This window comes from Euwallacea fornicatus, chromosome 5, assembly GCF_040115645.1.
Source record: "Euwallacea fornicatus isolate EFF26 chromosome 5, ASM4011564v1, whole genome shotgun sequence".
Taxonomy (NCBI): domain Eukaryota; kingdom Metazoa; phylum Arthropoda; class Insecta; order Coleoptera; family Curculionidae; genus Euwallacea; species Euwallacea fornicatus.
In genome coordinates this window covers 2,511,509-2,529,397 of record NC_089545.1, presented here as the reverse complement: position 1 = coordinate 2,529,397, position 17,889 = coordinate 2,511,509, and the positions used below count along the sequence as shown (strand labels likewise).

Here is a 17,889-nt window from a genome sequence, read left to right as displayed (position 1 = left end):
CGCACTACTCTTAATTGCAACATTTTACTGTTAACTCGAAGTACTGTTCTATTTGAATGGTAATTTTTACTGCAAATGCAATTAGGTATGTTAAAGGGTCTCGTTCATCGGAGCATATATTTATTTTTTGAGAGGTTAATTATGTACTATACGAAGTAAATACATCGTCGGCTAATACTTTTTTAACGAGTAGCACTATAGGATTTAACGGTTCGTTAAATCAATCAAACTGGTAGTGTAATTGAATGTGAATAATAATTTTAATGAATAATTGTTTATTAATTCAGTTATTTTTAGTCACCCATATGCAATATTATTGCTAAACATTACGTTTGTAATATGTCACAACATTGTTATAAACTATAATGTCTATTAAAGGTCTGGAACAAATCTTAAGGATGTTGTGGAACTAGAAAATGTCAAGTTCGACCCATTAGGTGGGGATCTCTCCATTAAGATTGACAGTTTCACGGTATTTTTGACGTTTTTTGTTTTAACACTATGTTTGTGAAATCCGACAAAATATGTGATGGTGTCATTGATAGCCATTCATCTTATTTTTGTTCTTTCACAACCAACTGTGCTTGATTATTGTTCTTCGATTTCAATCTTGGTAAAATGTCACAGCATGCGCATTGCCCACTCCCCCATTTCGTCCCAATCAAACGCGTCACTGCCAAAGTGCCGTTCGGGTGCGCAAGCCGTCGATTCTAGTCGACCAAGTGCAAGTCAGCTGTTAGCCGGTTTTACAGAGAGATCCATCCTCGTAGTTTTTATATCCGTTTTTTACCGTAAGTTCTTCCTAAATAACATATCTAAGGTAAGAAAATATGTTTTTGTGAGTTTATATATTTAAGTTATTTTACCATGATGGGTAGATCGAGTTAGTCGTCTGGCAATGCATCGATAAAGACCGGTTCATATTAACCGTTTAAGGTACCCAGATAGGGTGGGGTTTCCAATATTAATTAATAATATCCTTAAGTAGGCTTTTAAGTTTTCTGAAAGCTTGAGAAATATATAAAAGAAAAATTCTGTAGGTGTTTATAATTAATTTTCTGCTATTTGGAGGCGGTTTTTGTGAATTTATATCAATATTTTTCGGCCCTCATAGTTTTTTAGGAATTTTCGTTTCGAGTCCTACAAATTCTGGCTCTAAAATTTCTGTTTTAGGTATGTTCGACTTTTATTAATATAAGTAAACATTATTTCGTGTTTGTTTCATACGTTTATCTACATCGATATGTGTAGGTAAGTACTAAAAATTTAAGCTAAAGGATGTAAATATTTCAGAAAGTTCCTTACTAATAGGGAAAAAACTAAATTCGTTAAAATTTGCAAATATTTAATTCCGCCAGACAGATCGATGAAATATATGTGCCCTCTGTCTTTGATGAGTCATCAGGGTCATGTGGTCAGCTTGGCATTTAGTCATAACGCTTTGGGTGTACACCATAAATAAAAGAGTTACAACCTCCTCGCTCACTTATTGTTTTTAAAATTTTGAAAACGAATTTTGGAAATAAGTACGTAAATAAAACGCTAGATTTAATGTCTTATAAATTATAAAAATGTAGGCATGTATGTAGAATTTATCCTAAATTACTTGCAACTCAAAGAAATTATGTGAGTTGGCATACGTGGCGCATTTTATAAACAGTGCAAACTTTTAGTGTTTTTAATGGAAACTGTTTACTTTTTTAAAATATGTAGTAACAGGAAAAATGTCTCCATCGCATTGTCAAACCGTTTTCATTTTCCAACTTAATCCTCTATCAATTTTCACATACTTAGGTACCTCAATCCGTTGATTAGGTATCAAAAATTGCATACAATCGAAAAACAACTAATCTAAAGAATAATTAAGCGAAACCGTGACCGATAGGCACAGGCACCGGAAAGTACTTATCAAAGTCGTTCAAACACGCAGCAAAACAATGCTATAAAACTTCAAGATTTGAAAATATATATTTTCTTTTAGAGAAAGCAGAAGCTATGAATAAGTGGAGAACTTTTTAAAACAATAATATATCAGTTTTGTATTCAATGTAACTCCGTGTCACATAAAAATAATGACGATGGACAAAATTATTGTTCATGTTTCGGCTTACAACGAATACTCACTCGTAGTAAACTTGTTCACATGTATAATGTTTCTTTGTTGTATTCGCAATAGCAACACTAGTAATGTTTTGATAAGAGTGCAATACCTTAATGTTTATTTCACACTTATCTTGCAAGCCAGTATGAAAATCCACTTTGTAATTTGTTCTCATGTTCTTACAAATAACATTATCTTTGTTTTGTTTACCGAAACCTATTTTAAGAAATTATTAAGTCATTTATTGTTGCCCACTGATGATATACCGATGATCCTCTTAGTATAGATTTAATTAGAAATTACTAATTACGTGAACCTAGAGTTTGAACTCATTGGTTTAACCCATTAGGAATTATCTCTGACTAACTTAAAATTGGGCGAAAAATTATGAGTATTTGTGGATGCTTCCATACATGTAGGTACGACATAAACTGAGGTATTTCGGCACTTTAAAAGTATTTTGAGAAACGTTATCGGCTTCAGGTATTTGTAAACATCCGAATAATGGCTGTTTATTATCAAGGAAAGTACACGCTCTAGCAAGGGAATTTTCCGGTGCACTGTGATGCTGAAGTACCGTCGAACTGTGCAGTGAATCATTTTCCTGCTAAATACTAAAATTTGTAGATAGACACCTATCCCTTTTACGAATTAAAAATGAAAGTGTCCTTAATCTACTTAAATGCAGAAATTCTCGGTCTTCTATACACTCATCTTATATTTATGAGAACCATTTGTGTCTTTGTCTTGCCATCTGTGGGAGGAGTGTGTGGGTTTTGCATCTACCGAAACTAATCCACTAATAAATTAAAGAGAACAAACAAGTGCTTTTCCCTTTTTTCACTGACAATTAATCCGTTTAAACCGTCATGTAAATATTATCTGACGATAAGAATCCAGACAAAAACTGTTATAAAAGTGAACATATCGACTTGGAACACATAGCAGGAATAAATTATTAATTCGCGCCATATAAGGCTCTGCCAGGTTGCAAATTAACCTACATTTTTACTTTTTCTGCCTCGTGAGCAACCTTGTGTCGCAAACTTGCGGTTCATGCTAAGATCATACACCAAGTACCATCACTCCATTACTCTTTAGCTGCAGCTGTTCTTTATATTACAAAGAAATTTGGCCAACAAGTTTTACCATATGCATGGCGTATCGTGTAACAAAAAGACAAGAGGATGTAAGAATTTTTGTATCGCCGGAAGTCGATAACGTATAGTTGTGCCGTGTTCAGGCTTTGAGGAGACGACTACTTTTGCATTATTCACAAGAAGTTGATTAGCCTCTTTAGTAGATGTCAAATACATAAGTATTACTGTGACTTGTTGCAGGCAATAATTTGCCAACGTTCTGGAGAAATCGTCTCTAATAGTCGCATTGATAGTTTTAGTTATACAGGGCGTTTTATAGTACTATGTCAAAAATTCAGACGTGCGCGCTGCTAAATGTGCGCGGATGATTTTAAGGAAAAAAAGTTCATGTGAAAATCGGTCAGTTGTTGCGTATTCTCGGAAATACACGACGTGATAAAAAAAAATTGCTGCGGGAACGGACTCATTAAGAAAAAAAAAAAATTTCTTGTAACCTGAATTTAGGAGAGGAACCAGAAACGGATCTGCGTTCATATAAACTTTTTTCTTCTATTTATCCGCAAATTCCCAACTAGAATTTTTGACATATCGTAATGAAACATCCTGTATAATGGGAATAAACCAACGAATTCATCAACTAAAACCATTCAAGAATAATTTGGAAAAAAACTTGCAATTATTTAGGAATCTAAGTACCCTGAAAACCATGAAATATAGGCTCTTTTTGACGTAACGCAGTGCGAAACTCCCCAGTAACCATCGTATTTAATTAGGTCGTGCACGTCCGATATCGTTGTGGTTGATAAGTTACAAAGTTTATATTATTCATTATTTAAAGTATAAATACCTACGCTATAAATCATTCAGCACATTTTTGCAGTTTAATGGATTGTTAATCTTCACGCATTTCCCACACTTTCTTTTCTAATTTATAGTACCATCCTCTCACAAAATTGGCAAATACAAACAACATGTTAATTTCTCACATTTCGACAATGTTATCAAAATGACTAAGTTCTCATTTAAATTAAGTGAAATTAGTAATTCTTTGTGGTAGTAGTATAGCACGCAATTAAAGGTAGTTGGTACAAAAGAGGTTTGCAGAGGATAACGGTTTTGGTTTTATTTGCCGTATCGCTGGGTTTATGAAATTGGGTCAGCGGAAAAAAAATTGATGTGTAGGTATTCGAGTTATTTGATAAACAGAGAATGTCATTGAGTGCAATTTCAATGACATGTTATTCATTAAGTACTGCGTATTACTAGGTGTTCAGATGAACGCAGTAATTTTTGTTGGGTTCAAATTAAAAAGTTTCTACGATGTCTCTTCATTACACACACATCCAAACTAGCCCCTCGGAAAGAATTAGTTTTTCATCAGTAAAAAGTATTGCTTAATATATGGTAAAATTGCGCCAGTTGTTGTTCTGCAAAAGTTGAAATTATTATATAAAAATTTGAATTATTTCCGGTTTCCAAAGCTCGAAAAGTCGTTATCGAGTTCAATTTTTAGGGTCGACGTAGTACAAAATTGCTTTTATCCGATTTCTCCTTTATTTAAAAATATATATTTTGAAGTTTCAGTCTTCTGGATAACTCTTTGGACACTAGTCTTAACGTTATGTTCAATAAAATTCATTTTCAAAACAAAAAATCACTGCTTGCAGCAAAAATAATTCAACTTTTTTTTTGCTAATATACTGAAATTATTGAAAAATTATGCAAAAACTAAAAGGGGAAACAAGTCTTCACATAAAATTTTCAAACTGCATTATCTCGAAACGACGAAACAAAATAAACTATTTTGTATTTTAATCACAATTAAAGTTTGCCAGAAATGAGCCCAGAACTCTTCTTGTAGACAACAGGCTATGATTTTGAAAAATTATATCATGCAAAATTAATTTAATATATTACCATTTTTCTTCATAATTTGCATTACGCATGAACCCTATCCTGAGCTTTTGATCAATTGGGAGGTTTTTTTGGTATTCATGGGCTTAGGAGAGGCGCCAGTTAAATATTAAAAAAAAATTACCAATAAAATCTTTATGACAACCATATAGTATATTTATATTCAGTATAATATAGTATAGTATACAAATCGATCTGTTTTTTGCCACCCTGTATATCGAAAATGATTCGTTTTTGACCAGGGATCTATAAGCATTTCTTCATAATTTTGCAGAGTACTGTCACTTCCTGAAAATCGCCATTATACTGGGTGGTCCCTATGGGTGTTCCGATATTTAAGGAACTGGTACTTTAAGTGTATGTTTTAAAATGGAGGGAACGCCACTGGTAGTTTTCAAATTGGGTAAATTATAACATGTGTTGAAAATGGCCACCATTTGCTATAATAAGTGCGTCTATCCTTTTTCCGATGGACTCTCGAACACGGTCAAAAATACCAAGAACACTGCGAATTTCCTCACACGACTTCACTATTCGATGTTTTACTATAGATGATCCATGGTATTGACTGGCGGAGAGTAAACTAACGTTTCTAAATACCCCCATAGAAAATAATCTGAAGGATTCAATTCCGGGGATCTGGGTGGCCACAAATGTTTTTGTTCTACTCTTTCCCGACCTATTCACTAAGCTGCATATTCACGATGTAGGTTTTCAACGAGGCATATATATTTTCCCAAAAAGGGCTTATTGTCTCAAAAAACGTAAGAGACATTTTTGTGTATTTTGAATCGGTTATTTAAAGAAAATTATCCAATTGGGAAAATACCACTGGCGTTCTCCCCATTCCCTTATAAGAATTAATGTGGTGACCCCTACGCACGTCTGCGGTTATAGCATTTTTCTTTAGATGGAAGAGCAATGTGATGTTTGGACTACCGTGTATAGGTACGCCGAGATTCAATAAAATATCTTGTACCATTTCGAAAATACGAAAAAAAATATCTTATTTTTCTGAATATTTAACACCCCGGAAAGGACTCATTTTAGAGTATAAGTTTATATAACCCTTTCGTCTTATGATAATCCAGAGAATTAGTTCCTTAAATATCGGAAGGCTTTAGGGACCACCTTGTATGTTATACCCTGTATATACATTAAATTTTGTCTTATTTTTCTTAATGTTGAATTATTTTTCTAACTAATTTGTCATGTAGACTATTTTTAAAGTGGTTTCTAGGGGGTTGCATCATACGGAAAAAATATTGTGCAATATTTTCGTCAGGGAAACATTAATTTTTATCGACAGTTACTGTGAATAATCGTCTTAACTTTAATATGAAATTTGTACGGTGAAAAAATGTGTTGTAAATACGACATCGTTAATAATGGTGCATAAATGAGTCAAGCTAACATATCGCACAAGGCCATAATCCTCTTATTAAAGAAAGGACTTTCCTCGATTATATTCATGTCAATAATGTTTTAGTGTCAGTCCATTTTTGGTCTAAACAGTGGTTTGAGGTCAGACTTCTATTCGTCATTCCCACTAAGGAGTCCCACTTTGAAATACTGCGCAGTGGCGTGTTATCTTACAGGCAAATTTTCAAGTTTAATATATTAGAATGTGGATGCATAACCACTGTATAAGAATTGAAAATATGCGAAAAATTTGCAATAAAACCGTATGTCTGGATTTGGTAACGGGTTTTGTTTACTGGCTTGAAGTTGATTTAAAATTCAAAAAGCCTGTTTGGTTCCCAAAATACAACTTCAGCAATATAATCGAGTTTTTATGGCGTGCAGTGAACCACCGTTGGTGTCCTCGATATTCAATGGCGTTGCATGGTAATTTAACGTCTGCATTGTCTCAGGGATATGGTGTTTTAGGTGGTGAATTTCCGTGAAAAGCATAGACCCTTCAATTTTAATTACTGCTCCCCAAACGTTGCCAGAAATTCATGACACTGAAGAGTTTGTAGTGGAAACGTGACTTTAAATCGAAACATTTCTGCGACCTGTACCTAAAGAAAAGCAATGTTTACCAGGTCAGACATTCCAATATATGAGATTTGCTAACGCTGCGCTGCCACGGCAGAATACCATATGGTTGTCAGACATCAGCAAATATGATAATCTTTTAAGTACGTGGCTTCTTGCAAATAAATGTGAATTCAGTAGCGTACCTCTTAGAACCTCTTAGCGTTAGCTTGAGAGTACCCAATGGATGCACGTTAGAAGTGTTGAATTATTAAAAACTGGAATTAAATAATTGTTCTTTCCTCGGTGTGCCAAAAAATTAAAAATTCAATGTAAATAATGGAGTCTATATTTGCTGAGTATAAGAGTAATTACCTCGCATCAATTATGTGGAGGAACAAACCTATTCAGCCGCTCGACTAAACAGTTTTAACAAGAAGATGGGGCTCATTAAAACTAATTAAAAAGCCTTTCAGAAATCTAATTTAGCTTTTGAAGGTTAAAAACCTTCAAATCGAATGTGTATGTACGATATATGCCTTTTTATTGCCCACCGTATCACGGATATAAAATCACATCTTACGCCAACCTATTTCTTCTAGATGTCTTCTTGCACCGTGCCAGTCGCTCCAGCCCCTCCAGCGCTCAAGGATTTGCCAAAAGTAGCAGGGGATTTGAAGACCGAATTAGAAGGATTCAGCTCTAGCAAACTGAAGAATGCTGAAACTCAGGAAAAAATCATCCTTCCCTCTGCGGAAGGTAATTTCTAATTTTAAACAAGAATTTAGATAAGACCTTAAACCGTCGTCAAGAAGATCCTTCACCTCGCAATGTGATACATCTGCAACGTATTTATCTCGCTTGTCAGATGAGTGTTCCGAGATCGAAATAGCTCCCTGAACAAGGGCGGTTGCAGTTAAATGACGAGAAAAAGAGCAATATGAGATTTGTCTTTCGAGACCGCCACGGCTTAAATAAACGAACAATTTTTTCTTTATTTTTATCAATTTTATTATTTCCGGACGCTCTAAGTTTACGGAATGGTTGAACCGTTAATACGTATAAAAAAAAAAACTAAACATTATCTTATTGGTTCTTAGATGTGGCTCAAGAAAAGACACATAACGCCTTAATAGCAGGAGTAGAAAATTTCAATTGTTCCTTGCTGAAACGAACAGATACCAAAGAGAAGATTGTCCTGCCAAATGCGCAAGGTAAAAGCTTATATCTGGTATGTTCCTATAACATTGGAGATGGAGGTATCCAGGTTTTCAGCAAATGGAGTGGTTTTAATTTAATTTGCTGATGAGCTCAATCATTAATTCAGCGTGTTTTGCTTTTTTTAATGCTTGAAACATACGTATACAGGGCGTTTCAAAAAAAATTGTACCAATCTTGAGGGGGTTATGGAGGATATTGCGGCAGAAAATTTTTGCGCATAAACCCCTAATCGACAACGAGCTGTTTTGCCTCTGGAGCAATTTTTGTCGAAAAATGTAGTGCGCCTGCAAAGCTTTTCCGTCATGCAGGATCACCTAAACCTACAATTTCTTGGGCGATAAATCGGAAGAAAAGGACCTATCAGTTAGCCAGCGCGAAGTGCCGATTTAACTCTGTTGGATTTTTTCTTCTAAAGGTACGTTTTTTAATCTATCAAGCCCATATAGCCACCCACAAGAAACTTAAGGAGAGTGATGGTAACCGCACTTTTCGTGTAGTAAGATTCGCATAAGCAGCAAAGCGTGGGCGATTCCGTAATTTGATGGACCAATTTGTGTAACGAAGTTGAGGGGCGTCATTTTGAACCATTATTATAAATTTAATATTTTTTTGTTGTTTAATAAAAACTACTGAAATATCGTGCCCTTTAGGGTCAACCAAAAAAACGTATTTTTCGAAAAAAAAATGTCCAAAACCTAAACGTGTCATTTTCAACTAGGGGTTTATATGCAAAAATTTTCTACCGCATTCCCCTCTATAACCGGAAATTTGGCACTATATTTTTGAAACATCCTGCATATACATTAACCCCCGTACTAAATACTAATATTACTGTGAGCAGTCTGGCTGTTTATACTTTCTTTGGCAGCTCTAACAAATATTATTATGTATCGTGCGATTCGATCAGTCATCAATGGAGTGTCTTATTTACAGAGATAAGGTGGAAAATTAGGTCTCTATAAAGCGCTCCTTCGCCCCCTGAAAATTATGCTACACAAGTATATGAATTTCGATGTTCCTGAACGCATCATTAGTACCCAGCTCTAGGGCATTTTCTACCTAAAAATAAATAGTTAAGCACTATCTATCCAAACCGTTCTAATATCAAAATACAAGTATCAGAAATTCATGGTTTCAAAAAAAAAACATATTATTTTTCACATTTCACTTAACCCGACACTGTTAGCATTCATTCAATCCAGTAACAATCCTATTACTCATGTTTATATTTGTCCATAATCGTCCTTGTGCATCATTCACCTCCAACTCTCTATTCCGACAATCACACCTTTCTACCAAACTTCCAGATGTAGCCGCAGAGAAGACGGAAAAAGCTTTAATCGAGGGAATCGCCAAATTTGACCAGGCCAAGTTGAAACACACAGAAACTCAAGAAAAAAACCCACTGCCTGACAAAGATGGTAAGAGCCATAACTAAGGCGTTGTTCATTGGAACGTTTTCATAAGAGATAGTTCAGTTTGAGATAAATTTGAGCAAATTTGTTGTGAAATATGGCCTACCTGAGTGAAAACGTACCAACAGATTTGCTTTCCCACCACTGGCTGTTTATTCAATATTGTATTGTTGTAAATAACGCATTTGCATGAACTGTATGTTGATTACCTGACAAAATGCTTTGCATGGTTTGCTACAGTCGTGCAGCAAGAGAAAACTCACCAAAACCTTTTGAGCGGGGTTGAACATTTTGACAAAAGTACCATGAAGCATACTGAAACCTCAGAGAAAGTAATTCTTCCCAACACCGACGGTAGGTATATTTTGCTGCGATGCATATTGCTAGTTCTTTGCGAATAGCTTTGTGACTCAACTTCAAGGGTAAAGAAAATTTTCTATGCTTTCAGTGATCGAGCAAGAAAAAACCCAAAACAATTTGCTCTCTGGTATTGAAAACTTCGACAGTACCAAGCTAAAACATGCCGAAACCCGAGAGAAGAACCCGCTTCCCACCAAGGAAACAATAGAGCAAGAAAAGAGCGCCTAAGAGGCCACTCTTACTCCTCAGGCTCAACTTTACTAAGCCACGACTTTTGTAATTTTTTACTTTTATATATTTGATCATATTTAATGATAACTACTACTTACTATATTTATTATATAGGAATGTCTCTGACGAGTAATATATTTGTGGCCAATTTAGACATTAGAAGCTAAATTTGCGATTCTTGAGTTCTCAATCGAAAAATTCGGGCCGTCTACGTTTAATTCTGAGAAGCTGTGAAAGATCAAGTCCTGCCAAATATTGTGGGTTTTTCTAGGTTGTTTAATGACGATTATCATGCAGATATATCTGTATTAATATTTTTGGCCATTTATTTAGGGTTTATATCTTTAGAAATTACTATTCTTTTTGCGTAAATTTATGGTGCTTAATAAATTTGTTATGAAGTGATTTTGTGATTTGTGCAGGGTCGGCCTTAGCAAGTTGACGCCCTGGACGAAATTTTTAATGATCATCCTCCTACTCCCAAGAAAAATCACTGGTCAGGAAAGTGCGTCGTCCCTCCCCAGGTGGGTATTGGAATTATGATGATAATAAGAAATTCCTTTCGTTTCACATTCAGTGATAATGTGGCGGTACATTACACTTGCAGTAGGTTTGGTCTAGCCAAAGGCTATTGCACTGAAATCATACAGTGCATTAGGTAAATATAAATAATTATACTCTTTAAGTGTTTGATAAAGGAAAGAAACAAAAAAAAAACGCAAATAACGAGAATGGGGGAAGAGAATAATAACCGAATTAAATGTCGTCAGATTACTTGAATTAAAAAAATCTTTTATTCTTGAAAAAATATAAGTACTTATTGTGATCAAAAGCTCAGTTTAAGTTGATTGTTGAGTAGACAGTACTTCTGGCACTGAAGTAGTGGTTGATGAGCTTCCTATTAATTCTTGACGAGTTCTGGCACATACTGAAAAAAAATCCAGATTAAATCAATTTTATTCGGTTGATTACCAACACATCAAAATATTGACAATATTAGCTATAAAAACCAAAAAACTAATGACTCATATGATGCTCTGAATTGTGCTTTTAAGAAATGGTTAAATCCAAAAAAAATTATATGGTCAAATGAAATTCATTGTGTTCTTGGTACGGTAAGTAATTCCAGATTTTTTGTGCCTTTTCCTTGATTTTTTGATACTGAATGCTCAAGTGTTCGTGGCAAGAGTGTGTAGCTTACTTTAGACAAAAAACCTTTATTTCCCTTCATATCACAAACATACCTTTTTTTGAAGGCTCCCAGCCAATTAAAACATTATTTTTCTTATTTTCGTTTTCTAACCACTTCTGCAGAGGCCTGAAAAAGTCCAGAATTCCAGTTGCGTCCATCGTTCGTTGCCCTGTGATCACTTCCAGTGCGTCTGGCCAAGGTCTCGAAGAACCCATCGCCAGCATTTGCCTAAAATTCTCATGCTTTTAACGTTCATAAATTATGAGAAAAATAACATCGTACTTCAACACATTGCCAGCGACCGTATTTTCATAAATGTCGCATTCGTGCAACGGTTTCTCTGCATTATTAGGATCGTACTGCCCGGCTTTCTCACAAAGGGCTCGATGGAACTGATATTGGATTACGAAGCTTATGAAGTACCTTGGAGTCGCATCATATTCGATTAAAACACGTTTTAAAGTATTTAAGAGTTGACTTACCGTAAGTAAGGCACGTCTGCAATAATATGGTACTTCCCCGCAGGGTCGAAGTCCTCTTCACTCCTATCTTCAGGAGGCTCCAGACCTTGGAACTTCTCTCGCAGCTCCCACCATTTACAGTTGTAATCCTCAGGTTTGGTTTTCTCAGAAAATACGTCCCATCTCCAGAGGTCCATCAGGTAACCGAAGGGAAGGAAGGTTATTTTGCTCAGCCCCAGCTGAAAATTTTCGCTGTTAACCTTTATAATCTTGTCGAAATCCTCACGAACGTACCTTGAACAGGTTGTTCAGTACTTGCTTCTGGTCGTCGGGTTCGTCGGGCAACAAACCAATTTTCTTCAAATGCTTGGTGCTCCTAACAGATAAAGCTATCAAATCTCCGATGGCCTCGTGGAAACCATCATTTGCACCTTCCCGGAACTTGAAAGGCTGATCTTTGTACTGCAGGAAGTACTCCACGTGTCCCATTTCATGGTGGGCTACCAGGAATTGCTCATCTGTCACCTCGGTGCACTGTTTGATCCTGTAATATTGGGGTGCGGTTTTTGAGAGTTATCTAGTTGTTATGATATAAAGAGTACTGAAAATCCGAGAATTTAACAGTTGCTACTAACCGAACATCTTTTCCATCGTAGAAGTCCCAGGCAGATGCATGACATATTAGTTCTCGATCCGTGGGTTTTTCCAATATGGACTTTGTCCAGAATGTTTCAGGCATTTCAGTGAGGTTGATGGATTTGAAGAATGCCTCTGATGTCCGGAATATTTTGCTCACTGTGTAGTTCTGCCGAAAGTAAAATCAAAATGAGGAAATTGCGATAACGGAATAGGAGGAACATCCACCGATTTCTAACCTGTAGTTGAAGCTCCGTGGTAAGGTTTTCGTCTTTGGCATCGGGGTATGGCAATATAAACTCAGCGATGTTGTTCCAGCTCTGGCCCCACATGTTGCCTACAATGAGCCTGTTGTTAAATTTCATATGAGTCCCAATTTGATAAATCATGTAACAATTCCTCATGTGAGATACAGAATTTTAGGTGATTGTGTGGTGTGTCACTCATTCTTACCGAGCAAATGAGCCGGTATGGGCCCCCTTTCACTAACAATATCTCCATATTTTTCTCGAAGTTTAAACCTGACATAAGAGTGTATCTGAAGATACAGAGGTTTTAACTGTTCCCATAAACTCTGGACGACGTTTTTGATATTTGGTTCCTCGTAGCCATCGAGCCAATACAGAGAGGTGTCCGAGAAGTTGTTTAGTTTTGCTGCTTCGTTGGACAGATTAACATATTCCTAAAAATATATTTTTTTGTGAAGTAACAGCATGCAACACACAATAATTTCTAATACTTCGTACAATCCCCGACATTTAGGTCCTACCGCATTCCTCCATTCAAGCCACACATGCTTGAGTTCCTCTGGATCTCTGGATGTCGCCAGTATGTTCGTTAATTCTGCAATGGATATGTGTAAATTAAATTATCAGTGTGAGTGAATTAGAAAAAAGTTGTACCGGGCTCAAAACTTAGTGTACACTCCTGAGTATCATCTGGTTTTTTGTCTTTAGGGCAAATTTTAGCCTTCGAATAAATAGCTTCCATATCGCTTACAACTTTATTCAGCCTTTTAAGTTTGTCCTCGGGTAAGGCTGCTACACCTAATATTGAGTACTTTTGGAACTGCCTCTTCAAACTGTAATCTGAGAATCCTTGCCAGTTGAATTGGGTGACCCGCTGCCAGGCTTCTTTCTCATTCTTTGCCACTTCAACTGCCACTGCTAACTACAGAATCGATTATTAGTATGGTTTTTAATGAAAACATTGACCTTCATTCCCATAATAAAAGAGAAGTAGGTTTTTACTTAGGACCTGTATTCTTAGTTAATTTATTGACTGGAAAAAACTGTTTCACGGAGAATATTTGACCATATTCAAAATCTTGACGAACCAGCCCTCAATCTAACTTGGTTCGATTAATGTCTCAAAGACACTAGCATTTTGTGGCGTCCATTCTTAAAGACATTTTTTCTTTTTAATTTAGAGAAAAAATCAGAAAATCCACAAAAACCCTTGACAAATTTTAAAAAATCTGCGTAAATCTCGCACTCAGAAATGTTGAAGAGTCTTGTAACATCGAGAAGCGATCTAGTCCTTCAGAATGGCCCCAATGTGTCCATCTGTGTACGCCGTGAATTTAAAATTTGATTTGTACCAATTTTGATGTGAATTTGATTAGTCCGGTCATTTTATTGGCCAGAATGTTTAATTAGATTTTATTTGGTTACTAGTAAATTTGATAACGTTTCTTACCTGATTTTTTAAATTTTCGTCGGTTAAATTGGAAGCATAAGCCCATTGGGCAAGAGCCATTCTATTAGCATCCCGTTCGCTTTGCCTATTAAGGAGAATCAGAAAGTTTCTAGCCTCATATTCCTCCTCCTCGATACTGGCATCTTTAGCGCATATTTTATCACAGATTATAACCAAAAGACATAGGACAATAGTGGAATGGAGAAAACCTACCGTCATGATTTCATTTAGTTGGTGCTTCCTGGAAAAAAAATTATGTAGGTTCCCGACATCTTCAATTGTCCATACTGTAAATAGTGACATGATCATTGATTACTGAGACATTAACGTCGCATTTGAAAACTCACGTTTACACCTTCAATTAACTACTCACTTAAAAAAATTTGTTAACTTCCAAATTAGAAATTCGTCAAAACAGATTGATAAAAATATGTAGTGTGACAAGCGACCATACCCTCAGTAGATATTGCTAAATAATATGACTTTAATGCACCGTTAATTATACTGCAATGTCATACTATCACCGATTTTACAGTAATGATCTCTTTGAATGTTACATAGAAAGCGATTTTTAAGTAGTTTTTTATGGAATACCTTACCTATCACGTGGGTTAATATTTAAATGCTGGCAAAGAACTTACGATGTGCAAAGTTCAATAAACGTCACGTCAGGTAGAGTACAAAATTTCTAAATAATCGTTATCATACAGAATAGTTCAAATTAGACGTTTTTGTATGTTATGCAACTGCTGAATCACGAGCTACCCTTGAATGCGGCCCAGTAGGAATTATTATAAACAATAAAAACATAATTTTTTAATGGGAGCCTTGCTCGGAATCAAAATTTTTCAGATTTGCTATCTGCTCCCAATTTTCGTGCAACGATGCAAAACAAAATTACGGATCATCTATTTCTTAATTTTTAACCTTAAGCTCAATCACTCGTATTTTTTTTGCTTTATTGCCGACCATTTTAGAGGTCACTGAACGTAAGTCAAATACACTGATTTTAGGAACATACGTTGAAAAATAATCTCAGGAAGAATTAATGGGAGCTAAGAAAGGAACTGAGGGCAATCGTTTATTGGATTCCTGAAATGTGGCTCTGCGCCAAATTTTCCCTTTAATGTTTTTTATTTCAGAATTAGAAAACATATGAAGAAAGTAGTCATTTATATGACCAATTAGGTAGATATCTAGGTAAGTACAAAACAATAAAAAAAAAACAAGATAAGTTAGAATTTATTGCGCTTCGCATCGACATGTGCAAATTAGTTCGGAAACATATCTACAGCGAAATATAAAAAAGCAGCAAGTAACTCAAAATTATTTTCTACTTCTTTATTGAAATTTAGCTGAGTTTAGTGCCTTTTCTCAGTTTTAAAGCTTTGGCCAGCTCGTTCGCCATATCTGGCCCCATTAGATTACCATCTATGAGTAGCTGTGAAATACTTCATTTGTAAGTCTCTACCCAGCGATATTAACGAACTGCGAAAAGAAAACTATCAAAATGTCTTAAATCTAAAAACGGTTTTTCGACGTTTCAGGTTTTTTTTAAGTACATTCGAAAATCATCGTGATTTGTCAATTTTCTAAACTTAAAACGGCATATTCTTAAACTGCAAATTGATCGACTTTGCCCTAATTCACATAAGAAATAAGTTTGAAACACAAATAAGTATAAATGGGATTTTATCGTAGAATTTGAAAAGATAATAAACAGTTTCCATATAGCATTCCGGTGAGTTCGAGTATTTTTTTTATAAGAACAATGCACAAATTGTAATAATTATTTATGCCAACAATTGTAAAATGAATTGTTTTGTCTAACAAGTACGAATTGTACGAATTGTACTTTTTTCTATGATGAAAAGGTCACAAGAAAATGGCATAAGTATTCGAGCTGCGCTTTATAGAACTGCTGCAGCCATTGTTGTTATTGGTCCCATTTACTAAGTTACCAAATGAAGGTGTCTGATTTTGTTCTGTAACTAGTTCCGAAATGAAATCCGTTTTGTGAGCTGTTTCCGTTACGAAAACTGTCGCTTTAGAAAATTTGAAAAACTAATTACGGGGCAGCTGAAAATGAGCAATTTTTGAATTTGATACTGATACCGGAGTAATTTCGTTTCAACTGGTATGACTATCAATAAGCCATTATTTGTTATTTAATTTTTCTAGAAATTTAAGAAAATAATAAATTAGTTCGGTCATCAGGTCACAGTGCTTGGAACAATCTGGTTATACAATAATTATCTATTTTAAAACATGATTCCCTCTTATAGCTAAGAATGAAAAAGATAAAATGGTTTGTTTATATAGGGTGATCGGCAAACGACCTCAAGTAAGCGTTGAAACATCAGGGGCATGTCTTGGATATATTCGTCTCTTACCTATTACCCATTCAGGGGTGTGATGGTAAACAGCAAACGACTTAACGTCCTACTTTTACGGCCCACCGGCTGCTTTTTGTTGATCAACCGTTATAAACAATATTACGTACGTCATGAACGTACTTACATTGAGTGGAAGAAATCCACATTATGAACTCTTTTCATTCCAAACAACATACATGCGCAACATTTTGCGTAAGTATCCGCATTGCAAGGCTATTTGTTGTTACTAGCAATTTTCCATCAACTTACTACAATAATAATTAGTAGCTCAATTAAATTTTCATTTGTGTGTAAGGTGCACATTAAAATAAGAATTGCAGGTGCATAAATAACAATTTCCTGAAACCTCTTCTAGCTTTGGGCATTTGCGTAAAGGAAAATGGTGTCTACCTACTTAAAACACTTAAATGAAATTTATCTTACCAATCTATTATGGGCGTCAAAACAGCGTTGAACAACGCGAACAAATTAATAGTAAATTAAGCAATTGTTTATAAATTACGACAATAATTAGCAGTTTCGCATATAAACGTGTCGTTTCTGCTGTAACATGATTTTGAATGAGGCTAGCCGGACACAGTACTCAAATCAAAGACTAACCGAGTGTTGCCGCGTATACCGAGTGTATCGACCGCAACGGCTTTTAGTTTAATCCTTTTTAATTTATTTTATGTTTTTTAACTGTCGCCGAACGTTTCCACTAACTGCCTCGTCTTTTTATGTCGCTGGTATGTGGTGGACCAAAACAAGCGACTAAAGGCCATTGGTGTTACCATGAGTTTTTTTAATTGTAGTAATAACCTACTTTTAACCGTTTTAAATTAAAATTTGAAGAGTAATTGTTTAATTTTGCATATCGGTAATCTAAGAAAACAGAATATAATATGGGATTGTAACGCAAAGTATCTGAATGTCTAATCGCATTTTTTCATATTACCCTTGTTAGAGATCTCACCACGTTTTAGAATTAGTTGGATAGCGGGTAGGTATACAAGGTGTCTGTTTTTGGGGTTTAAATATAGGAAGGTCGGTAACCATAAAAGATATGAGATCGATTAAATTGGAGAAAACTTGCGCAAATTGAAGTTCTTGTAGACATTGAACTGCAAGACTGAATCTGACCACAAAAAAGGCTGAATTCAAAATGTACCATCCAAGATGTCGCTCGTTAGAAATAATAAAGT

The 17,889-nt window shown here is 35.4% G+C and overlaps 2 protein-coding genes across 9 annotated transcripts; one reads left to right on the top strand and one right to left on the bottom strand.

Moving 5' to 3' along the window:
• The first annotated feature begins 613 nt into the window (after nt 1–613).
• On the top strand, nt 614–10,727 carry cib (thymosin beta cib). Of its 6 annotated transcripts, none has more exons than XM_066281977.1 (6): nt 614–820; nt 7,698–7,854; nt 8,196–8,309; nt 9,624–9,737; nt 9,972–10,085; nt 10,180–10,727. In XM_066281977.1, exons 1-6 carry the CDS (start codon nt 629–631, stop codon nt 10,317–10,319), a joined length of 831 nt encoding a protein of 276 aa, XP_066138074.1. In that variant the 5' UTR covers nt 614–628; the 3' UTR covers nt 10,320–10,727. The 6 variants fall into 6 exon arrangements, with proteins under 6 accessions (XP_066138074.1, XP_066138075.1, XP_066138076.1 ...); XM_066281982.1 differs by having other exon boundaries at nt 643–791; XM_066281978.1 differs by lacking the exon at nt 8,196–8,309.
• Nucleotides 10,728–11,093: 366 nt separating this feature from the next.
• Nucleotides 11,094–17,398, bottom strand: LOC136339037 (angiotensin-converting enzyme-like). 3 transcript variants are annotated; one of them, XM_066281968.1, is made up of 12 exons: nt 17,129–17,398; nt 14,310–14,550; nt 13,514–13,781; nt 13,351–13,454; nt 13,065–13,293; nt 12,851–12,948; nt 12,611–12,780; nt 12,270–12,519; nt 11,997–12,214; nt 11,797–11,937; nt 11,567–11,742; nt 11,094–11,250 (listed from the first exon to the last, which is right to left on the bottom strand). In XM_066281968.1, the coding sequence occupies exons 2-12, from the start codon at nt 14,526–14,528 to the stop codon at nt 11,162–11,164; spliced, it is 1,962 nt and encodes a 653-aa protein (XP_066138065.1). In that variant the 5' UTR covers nt 14,529–14,550; nt 17,129–17,398; the 3' UTR covers nt 11,094–11,161. The 3 variants fall into 3 exon arrangements, with proteins under 3 accessions (XP_066138065.1, XP_066138063.1, XP_066138064.1); XM_066281966.1 differs by lacking the exon at nt 17,129–17,398 and adding an exon at nt 16,830–16,882; XM_066281967.1 differs by lacking the exon at nt 17,129–17,398 and adding an exon at nt 16,703–16,830.
• Nucleotides 17,399–17,889: the final 491 nt, after the last annotated feature.

Coding starts and splice junctions, on each gene's coding strand:
- cib (XM_066281977.1), top strand. CDS start 629: ATGCGCATTGCCCACTCCCCCATTTCGTCCCAATCAAACGCGTCACTG. Junction 8,310..9,623: donor TGTCCTGCCAAATGCGCAAG/GTAAAAGCTTAT, acceptor CCAAACTTCCAG/ATGTAGCCGCAGAGAAGACG. Junction 9,738..9,971: donor CCCACTGCCTGACAAAGATG/GTAAGAGCCATA, acceptor GGTTTGCTACAG/TCGTGCAGCAAGAGAAAACT.
- LOC136339037 (XM_066281966.1), bottom strand. CDS start 16,879: ATGTTGTTTGGAATGAAAAGAGTTCATAATGTGGATTTCTTCCACTCA. Junction 13,455..13,513: donor TACACTAAGTTTTGAGCCCG/GTACAACTTTTT, acceptor TATCCATTGCAG/AATTAACGAACATACTGGCG. Junction 12,781..12,850: donor CCACGGAGCTTCAACTACAG/GTTAGAAATCGG, acceptor TACTTTCGGCAG/AACTACACAGTGAGCAAAAT.